This window comes from Oncorhynchus masou, chromosome 16, assembly GCF_036934945.1.
Source record: "Oncorhynchus masou masou isolate Uvic2021 chromosome 16, UVic_Omas_1.1, whole genome shotgun sequence".
Lineage (NCBI taxonomy): Eukaryota > Metazoa > Chordata > Actinopteri > Salmoniformes > Salmonidae > Oncorhynchus > Oncorhynchus masou.
In genome coordinates this window covers 36,322,061-36,332,418 of record NC_088227.1, presented here as the reverse complement: position 1 = coordinate 36,332,418, position 10,358 = coordinate 36,322,061, and the positions used below count along the sequence as shown (strand labels likewise).

Genomic DNA, 10,358 nt, shown 5'->3' with positions numbered 1-10,358 from the left:
TCAACGCATCCACATTAATCACAGCAGATATCTCTAACTGCACTCAATTGCTTTGGCACATATTTTTAGACCGAAAATAATGAGTTGAAAGATATCCTCTTACTATATTTCCATATAGTAAACCAGTTTAACGTGATTACATTTGGCACATGCACCTAACTTGCCAATGTAACCGATGTGAAATGGCGAGCAAGTTAGCGTTTCATTTGCTCTGAGACCTTGAAGTAGTGGTTACCTTTACTCTGCAAGTGCCGCAGCTTTTGTGGAGCGATGGATAACGATGCTTCATGGGTGACTGTTGTTGTGTGCAGAGGGTCTCTGGTTCGAGGCCGGCGAGGGGACGGACTAAAAGTATGCTGTTTCACCAATCAACTCTTCACAACCCCAGTATACAGCTATTTTGTTCGCGGTAGACGTCTCACCTGTATCGTAAAGTTACGGAACAATATGGTGTAATGTCCTGTATTTATTAGATTTTTTTTCTTCAAAAATGTAGCTAGCGAATTGGGCCCAATTGCTACAACTTCAAATTCATCTGTGAGCTCATTTTTAAAAGTATGCTGTTACAAACAATTAACTCTTCACAACCCCGGCATACAGCTGTTTTGTTCGCGGTTACTGTAGTAGACATCTCACCTGTATCGTAAAGTTACGGAACAATATGGTGTAATGTCCTGTATTTATTTGATTTTTTTCTTCAAAAATGTAGCTAGCGAATTGGGCCCAATTGCTACAAATTCATCTGTGCGCTCATTTTCCGACCCGGAAGAAAAAGCGCCTGGGTTGACAAGCGCAAGCGCAATAGCTGTTAACACAGTCACATGACTACTAACCAGCTGATGTCTTTTCGCACTAGAATATCATGAAGATCACGACATCGGTTCCAAATCTGTCATCCTCAAGGTGTAATAAAAGTAGTGCAATATATTTTCTTGATTAGATATCTGTTTGCCGTCACGTCATCCAGACGGAATTGAAGTACATAAGACTGTTTTTAGCCAAAAAAACAAGATGTCAGGAAAAGAGAGGATCGACGTATTCCCCTCTAGAATGTAAGTAACGTTAGCTAGCTAGGTAGCATGTTTGACATTTCTAAGTAATCCTTGCAATCTAGCTAGGTTTGCGATTTTATGCTCCCCAATTTTACATGATTCTACATCGCCTTCTAGCTCAGAGATTAGCAACTGGCGGCCCACGTGTCGCCCCCCTTTTGAAGACTCTCGGATCAATAATAACAAATAAAAAAATCACTATATATACACAAGTATGTGGACACCCCTTCAAATGAGTGGATTCGGGTATTTCAGCCACACCCGTTGCTGACCGGTGTATACAATCGAGCACAAAGCCATGCAATCTCCATAGACAAACGTTGACAGTAGAATTTGGTCTTACTGAAGAGCTCACACTCATAACGTGGCACTGTCATACGATGCCACCTTTTCAACAAGTCAAATTTCTGCCCTGGTCAACTGTAAATGCTGTTATTGTGAAGTGGAAACTAATAGAAGCAACAACTGCTCAGCCGCGAAGCCTGTCCTCGGTTGTTAGCCAGCTAGTTGAGTGCAGCCAATTGTGAGGCCTTTAATTTTTTTTGTTGTTACATCAATTTATAAGGGCATTGGTTATTTTGGGGAGTTTTGCATTGTCAATCATTTTAATCCTTTGCCATTTCGTGTTGAACATCTAAAATAGGACATGTCCCCCTGTCATGTGATGACTGGCCATCATTTCCAAACCACCGTTTTTTTTATGTGCCTTACATATAGTCTATGGGGCTACTGTACTTTCCCCAAAACTATTCTCCACAGATTATACCATGTCAAACTACTTAGGCCTACTTACTATGATTCAAACCTGAATGTTCCTATTTATAATGGTAGTCCTCTGTCTGACACCTGATGACTTGTCTGAAGGGCTCAGACCATCATGAAGGCCCGTCTGAAGGGGGCCCAGACCGGCAGGAACCTACTGAAGAAGAAGGCTGATGCTCTCTCCATGCGCTTCCGGCAGATCCTCCGCAAGATCATTGAGGTAATTCAACTGGGGTTAAAACCATTAGAAGAGACAAAATATTAGACTGGGAAAAGCCATGGACATTAGCCCCAGATGTACTCTGGAGGAGCCTGCCGGTACTCCTTAAGGTCCACAGTTATGTTCAGAGGTACGCTGGCACTGGCAGCCAAAACAGCCCAATACTCCATCTAAACGTGAATCAGTTCTCAAAGTCTGTGGTCCCGTTCTGTGAGCTTCTTCCATTACACGCAGGTGTTCGGTGCATGCTATATAGCTAATTAGCACAGGTTGTCCCTCTGTCTTCTGTAAACACGTGCTGTAACAGAGATATGGCAATGTGGAACCCTAACCCTATAAAATGTGTATCAATTTAACCGCAAATCGATGCATGTTCGGAACAAAGCTCTTAACAAAACTCGCAGAAGATGCGTTCGTCCAATGGAACTGAGTCATGATCAAGGGCTAGCTAGGGTAAACTCAATATGGCTGCCGGCCTACCCATCACCGACCATTGATTTCAATGGGAATATCTGTTCTTGTAGTTCTATTTCTATGTTTAAAACATTGTCTAATTCCCTGTTTCTTAGTAATATACTGTAAGTTTTTGTATGACAGATCCTAATGTCATCAGGGCCTGACACATTGACTTCTGTCCTTCCCGTTTCCTCTTGCTATCTCTAGACAAAGACCTTGATGGGCGAAGTGATGAGGGAGGCGGCCTTCTCTTTAGCTGAGGCGAAATTCGCTGCTGGCGACTTCAGGTGAGAGGATGTGCATTTGATGCCTTTTATTTAGGCGTTTGTCTAATGTTTAGTCAATGTTCTCTCGTAACATTCTCCTAATGTTCCCACAGCACCACTGTCATCCAGAATGTTAACAAGGCCAAGGTGAAGGTTCGTGCGAAGAAGGACAACGTGGCAGGTTAGCAGCTCTGGACTCACTAGGGATGTTATAAATGGGCAAAAAATTAAAATAAACAGCCATTTTTTTAAAATCGATTTTTCTTTCATAAAATTGCATGTGAATTCAGCGCAGCTGCCAGCAACGGTTTGGGTCTCACAGAGATTCCCTTTCAAAGTCTGACTGGTTCAGCGTTGCACCTGTACTACCCATTACTGTATCTCAGTTTCACATCACAGTCTGCATTTCTTTCTCATTTAACTTCTCAAAGTGTCATACAGGACTTCGTGGCTGTCGCTTGCCTTTCTCTGCTGAAGACGGCGACGTAGTGGAGAGTCGGCTCCAAAATAATTGATTCCTCGACTCCTTGTACGTCGACTACCACTAGAAATCGACTTCTCTGATTCAGTATTTTTGGAACGGAGGAGACTGATTGGTTGCCGTACTTCCGAGAACATTCACAGCGATCTAGCGAGGGACGGGCAGAGAGAGGGGAGGGGCATATTATAGGCAGGACAGCCATCAGGCAGACAGTCGGAACCGTACACTAGGCATATCTATCGGCAATCAAAAGTTGTATCTCACAGCTTCAGTAAGGCAGAGCCTATCATCAATGAAGAGGCGAGGATATTGAGATGAGTCCAACGCAACACTTCCTACTTACAGTCAAATAAAAAAAAATTTGTCACTTCCGTCAAATATAACAAGTGTAGACCTTACTGTGAAATACTTACTTACAAGCCCTTAACCAACAGTGCAGTTCAAGAAGCGTTAAGAACAATTTTACCAAATAAATTAAAGTATAAAAGTAACACAATAACGAGGCTATATACAGAGGGGTACCGGTACTGAGTCAGTGTGCGGGGGTACAGGTTAGAGGTAATTTGTACATGTAGGTAGGGGTATGTGACTATGCATAGATAAAACAGCGAGTAGCAGCAGTGTACAAAACAAATGGGGGGGGGGGTGTCAATGTAATAGTCCGGTGGCCATCTGATTAATTGTTCAGCGGTCTTATGGCTTGGGGGTAGAAGCTGTTAAGGAGCTTTTGGTCCTAGAGTTGGCGGTACCGCTTGCCGTGCGGTAGCAGAGCAAACTCTATGACTTGGGTGACTGGAATCTGACAATTGTATGGGTTTTCCTCTGACACCTGGGTCCTGGGTTGCAAGAAGCTTGGCTCTAGTGATGTACTGGGCCGTATGCACTACCCTCTCTAGCGCCAGACCAGGCCGTGATGCAACCGGTCAGGATGCTCTTGATGGTGCAGCTGTACAACTTTTTGAGGATCTGGGGACCTGTGCCAAATCACTTCAGTCTCCTGAGGGGAAAAGGTTGTGTCGTGCCCTCTTCACGACTGTCTTGGTGTGTTTGGACCAGATCGTTGGTGATGTGGACACCAAGGAACTCAATTGCACTGCCACATCCGATGAGCGCCAGAGCCGGTGTAGTAGGATTACATTTGAATCCTGTATTGACGCTTCGCTTGTTTGTTTGTTCGTCTGAGGGCATAGAGGGATTTCCTATAGGCGTCTGATATTGGATGTTTCCTGTAATCCATGGCTTCTGGTTGGGATATGTACACACGGTCACTGTGGGGACGACGTCGTCGATGCTCTTATTGATGAAGCCAACGACTGAGGTGGTATACTCCTCAATGCCATTGGATGAATCCCGGAACATGTTTCAGTTTGTGCTAGCAAAACAGTCCTGCAGCGTAGCATCCGTGTCATCTGACCACTAACTTATTGAGAGAGTCACTGGTACTTCCTACTTTAGTTTTTGCTTGTAAGCAGGAATCAGGAGGATAGAATTATGGTCAGATTTGCCAAATGGAGGGCGAGGGAGAGCTTTGTATGCATCTCTGTGCGTGGAGTAAAGGTGGTCCAGAGTTTGTTTTTTTTTCTTCCCTCTGGTTGCACATTTTTTTTTTTCACATTTATTTAACCAGGTAAGCTAGTTGAGAACAAGTTCTCATTTGCAACTGCAACCTGGCCACGATAAAGCAAAGCCGTTCGACACATACAACAACACAGAGTTACACATGGAATAAACAAACATACAATCAATAATACAGTAGAAAAATCTATAAACAGCATGTGCAAATGAGGTAGGCTAAGAGAGGTAAGGCAATATAGGCCATGGTGGTGAAGTTACAGCAATTAAACACTGGAATGGTAGGGTGTGCAGAAGAATGTGCAAGTAGAGATACTGGGGCGCAAAGGAGCAAGATAAATACAGTATGGGGATGAGGTAGATTGGATGGGCTGTTTACAGATGAGCTAGGGGCAGTGATCTGTTCTGACAGCTGGTGCTTAAAGCTAGTGAGGGAGGTAAGAGTCTCCAGCTTCAGAGATTTTTGCAGTTCGTTCCAGTCATTGGCAGCAGAGAACTGGAAGGAGCGGCGGCCAAAGGAATATTTGGCTTTGGGTTGACCAGTGAGATATACCTGCTGGAACGCGTGCTGCTATGGTGAACAGGTGAGCTGTGATAAGGCGGGGCTTTACCGAGCAGAGACTTGTAGATGACTTGGAGCCAGTGGGTTTGGCGACGAGTATGAAGCGAGGGCCAGCCAACAAGAGCATACAGGTCGCAGTGGTGGGTAGTATATGGGGCTTTGGTGACAAAACAGATGGCACTGATAGACTGCATCCAATTTGTTGAGTATCGTGTTGGAGGTTATTTTGTAAATGACATTGTCAAAGTCGAGGATCGGTAGGAAAGTCAGTTTTACGAGGGTATGTTGGCAGCATTAGTGAAGGATGCTTTGTTGTGAAATAGGATGCCGATTCTAGATTTAATTTTGGATTGGAGATGTTTAATGTGAGTCTGGAAGGAGAGTTTACAGTCTAACCAGACATCTAGGTATTTTTAGTTGTCCACATATTCTAAGTGAGAACCGTCCAGAGTACTGATGTTGGACGGGCGGGCAGGTGCGGTTGAAGAGCATGCATTTAGTTTTACTTGCATTTAAGAGCAGTTGGAGGCCACAGAAGGAGAGTTGTATGGCATTGAAGCTGATCTGGTGGTTAGTTAACAGTGTCCAAAGAAGGGCCAGAGGTATACAGAATGGTGTTGTCTGCGTAGAGGTGGATCAGAGAATCACCAGCAGCGAGAGCGACATCATTGATGTATACAGAGAAGAGAGTCGGCCCGAGAATTGAACCCTGTGGCACCCCCATAGAGACCGCCAGAGGTCCGGACAACAGGCCCTTCTATTTGACATACTGAACTCTATAGGAGAAGTAGTTGGTGAACCAAGCGAGGCAATCCTTTGAGAAACCAAAGCTGTTGAGTCTGCCAATAAGAATGTGGTAATTGACAGAGTCGAAAGCCTTAGCCAGGTCCATGAATACGGCTGCACAGTAATCTCTTATCGATGGCGGTTATGATATCGTTTAGGACCGTGAGTGGGGCTGAGGTGCACCCATGACCAGCTCTGAAGCCAGATTGCATAACGGAGAAGGTACGGTGAAATTCAAAATGGTTGGTAATCTGTTTGTTAAAACTTGTCTTTCAAAGACCTTAGAAAGGCAGGGTAGGATAGATATAGGTCTGTAGCAGTTTGGGTCTAGAGTGTCTCCTCCTTTGAAGAGGGGGATAACCGCGGCAGCTTTCCAGTCTATGGGAATCTCAGACGATACGAGAGGTTGAACAGGCTAGTAAAAGGGGTTGCAACAATTTTGGCAGATCATTTTAGAAAGAGAGGGTCCAGATTGTCTAGCCCGGTTGATTTGTAGGGGTCCAAATTTTGCAGCTCTTTCAGAACATAAGCTATTTGGGTGAAGGAGAAGTGGGGGAGGTTTGGGCGAGTTGTTGTGGGGAGCGTAGGGCTGTTGACTGGGGCAGGTGGAAAGCATGGCCAGCTGTAGAAAAATGCTTATTGAAATTCTCAATTATTGTGGATTTATCGGTAGTGAAGTGTTTCCTAGCCTCAGTGCAGTGGGCAGCTGGGAGGAGGTGCTCTTATACTCCGTGGACATTAGTGTCCCAGAACTTTTTTGAGTTTGTACTATAGGATGCAAATTTCTATTTGAAAAAGCTAGCCTTACCTGCCTGTGTATATTGGTTCCTAACTTCCCTGAAAAGTTGCTTATCACGGGGGCTATTCGATGCTAATGCAGAACGCCACAGGATGTTTTTGTGCTGGTCAAGGGCAGACAGGTTTGGAGTGAACCAAGGACTATATCTATTCCTAGTTCAATTTTTTTTGAATGGAGCATGTGTCATGCTGGTAAAAAATAGTAAAACTGATTTGGGTTTCCCTGCATTAAAGTCCCCGGCCACTGGAGCGCTGCTTCTGGGTGATTATTTTCTTGTTTGCTGATGGCCTTATAGAGTTGGCTGAGTGTGGTCTTAGTGCCAGCATCGGTCTGTGGTGGTAAATAGACAGTTCTCATATTATTCGTAGCCATCTTTGTAGGTAGTGTGGTCCAGAGCTTATCATAAGGTACTCTACCTCAGGCAATCAATACCTCGAAACGTCTTTAATATTAGACATTGCGCACCAGCTGTTATTGACAAAAAGACACACACCACCAGCCCTCGTTTTAGCTTCTCTGTTCTGCTGGTGCATTGTAAATCCCTCTAGCTCTGTATTATCTGTGTCGTTGTTCAGCCACGACTCGGTGAAACATAACATATTACAGTTCTTAATGTACTGTTAGGATAATCGTAGGTCATCAGTTTATTTTCCAATGATTGCATGTTAGCAAGTAGAACGGAAGGCACTGGTAGTTTACTCTCTCGCCTACAGGTTCTCAAAAGGCAGCCTGATCTGCGTCCTCTTTTCCTCGTGCAAATGACGGGGATTTGGGACTGTTCCCGGGAGGGCAGTATATGTTTCTCGTCAGACTTTCCTCAGGCCTTTTATAGCCTATTGTCTAGTTAGGCTATAACACAGAAGATAATGTTTTGTGATATCTGATTTTCATTTTGTCAACAAAAAAATATATACATTTTTCCTGATGTTAAGGATCCACATTGTGTTTAAAGGTACATGTATACACACAGGTTATCTCCTCTGATCTTCTCTGTACCTGTTTAGAACATGTCTGACCTGTGATTCTCCTCTCCCTCACAGGTGTCACACTACCTGTGTTTGAGCTCTACCAAGAAGGAGGGGACAGTAAGTTGTTTTATTGTGTCCTGTGTTGCTCAGTTGGTAGAGTATGAATGTGTGACTAAGTCTTTTTTTTTAATAAACCTTCTAAATGGCAGTTTTGTTATCATAACATATGAAATAATCTCAAATATTGGCATGTCTGCATTTATGGGCAAATGTTTAAAAAAGTTTTTTACAGGTTTAAAGGAAGCTCGTCTATATGCCCTGCTATTGATCTTGTGGTGGTGTTTGTGTCACTACTCACGGTATTCCTTCCATCCTCTACTTGTTAGGTTATGAGCTGACAGGTCTGGCCAGGGGAGGAGAGCAGCTCTCCAGGCTGAAGAGGAACTATGCAAAAGCAGTGGAGCTGCTCGTGGAGTTGGCCTCCTTACAGGTAGGGGGCACTATGTCAATGTTCATTAGGTGCCAGATGGAATAAAATAGAATGAAACAGGAAGGGACTTTCCAGGCCTTGGCCAATAAGAACGGCTTATTTTCTGGTGCGTGCCCTAAAGACAATGATCGCAGGGAGTAAGTCTGTGGTAAAACATGTAATGTATGTCTCACTAAACAACAACAGTCTCATGGTCTCACTGTTTGATCGACAGACTTCCTTCGTCACACTGGATCAAGCCATCAAGATCACCAACCGCCGTGTGAATGCCATCGAGCATGGTGAGTCCGCCCTGGATTTCACTCAATGACAACCTGTGCCACATATGGGGTGGCACGGTAGCCTAGTGGTTAGAGCGTTGGACTAGTAACCGGAACTGCAAGTTCAAATCCCCGAGCCGACAAGGTACAAATCTGTCGTTCTGCCCCTGAACAGGCAGTTAACACACTGTTCCTAGGCCGTCATTGAAAATAAGAATTTGTTCTTAACTGACGTGTCTAGTTAAATAAAGGTAAAAAAAAAATTTCAATGTAAATGATTAAAATATGATTTCACCTGTCCGCAGTGATCATCCCCCGCATTGAGCGTACCCTCAGCTACATCATCACAGAGCTGGATGAGAGGGAACGAGAAGAGTTCTACAGGTAAGTTATATTTCCAGACCATCTCCCTTTAAAATACAAAAAGTGTCCCTCAACTCATATCCTTGTATCACCGTCTGTATAAAGGGTTCTAATTCAGTTTCTATGGAAAGAGGTCTCATCTTTTAATCTGTGCCCTTATAGCCTCTCGTCAATTTTCTTATTTTGTTTGAAAAAAGTGTCAAGCTATATTGGTGATTTACTGCCACCTGCAGTACTGGAGTCCTGAACCAAATGTTGTAATTAATTGTGGCCGGTAGATGGTGACATGCAGTAGCTTAAAGCCATTTACAAACCATAGCCCATTTATTTAAAGAAGACAACGCTCTGATCATTGGCTGATTTCTCCAAAACAATAGGATCCCCACCTAGTTGACTACTTTAAATGGTGGAAGCCCTCAATGTCCATGCTAAAACAGGTTATATCTTCAAACTATCTCTATGGCGTGTCCACCTACTCAGGCTGAAGAAGATCCAGGAGAAGAAGAAGCAGATGAGGGAGAGGACTGAGAAGGAGATCGCTGCCCGGCTGGCCAAGCTGGGCCCCATCGCTGAGCCGTCCAACATGCTGACGGAGGAAACCGACGAGGACCTGCTGTTTGAGTGACATCCCATTAGTCATCCTATCTTTGTGTACACCAGTGATGTTTTGTCCTTTTCAGTATTGGAGATGTCCCAGATGTATCCCTGTTTTGAACTATGAGGTTTAAACTTTAAAGTCAGCACTTTGCTCACAGCAGTTCATTGACGTTGTTGAATCTGACATTCGTTATCTTTTGGATACTTAAAGGAGGCAAATAATATATAGATTAAATAAAGTAACATGGTTTACATATGTGAACTGTATTCCACATTCCATCTGATTGGGTGAGGACATAGATGAGTGTTCTGGTGAAACCGTGAACTTAAGTCAATGCATGCCGTCGTTCTTTCCCCCCGAAGTGTAAGTGTCTGTTTTGTGGAGGCTAGTCTCGTCCATGTGGGGTTATATTAAACAGACGGTATTTCTATGGCATTGACCCTTTACAGGAGGATGGTTAACATGTAGGTACTTGATCCCCCTGTAACCATCTGCTGTTGCACCCTGAGGACAACCCCACCTGTGTCAGAGCACTTCATCCAAATAAAGATTATGTATATTCCTCAAGTGTCACTTTCTCAAATGAGTTTGATATTTTAGCCACAATTTGTGTATCAGGCTGCATTTCCACATGCAGCCCAAGTCTGATCTTACTTGCATGTTTAGGTAAAACAATTGATATTTATGAAGTGTATTCCAAAAGCATTCCTGTATCTAATGTTC

The 10,358-nt window shown here is 43.8% G+C and overlaps 1 protein-coding gene across 1 annotated transcript; it reads left to right on the top strand.

Moving 5' to 3' along the window:
* Positions 1 to 818: 818 nt before the first annotated feature.
* LOC135557910 (V-type proton ATPase subunit D-like) lies at positions 819 to 10,197 on the top strand. Its single transcript, XM_064991612.1, has 9 exons — positions 819 to 1,052; positions 1,917 to 2,034; positions 2,698 to 2,777; positions 2,870 to 2,937; positions 7,997 to 8,041; positions 8,311 to 8,414; positions 8,629 to 8,695; positions 8,980 to 9,058; positions 9,518 to 10,197. Exons 1-9 carry the CDS (start codon positions 1,012 to 1,014, stop codon positions 9,660 to 9,662), a joined length of 747 nt encoding a protein of 248 aa, XP_064847684.1. The 5' UTR covers positions 819 to 1,011; the 3' UTR covers positions 9,663 to 10,197.
* Positions 10,198 to 10,358: the final 161 nt, after the last annotated feature.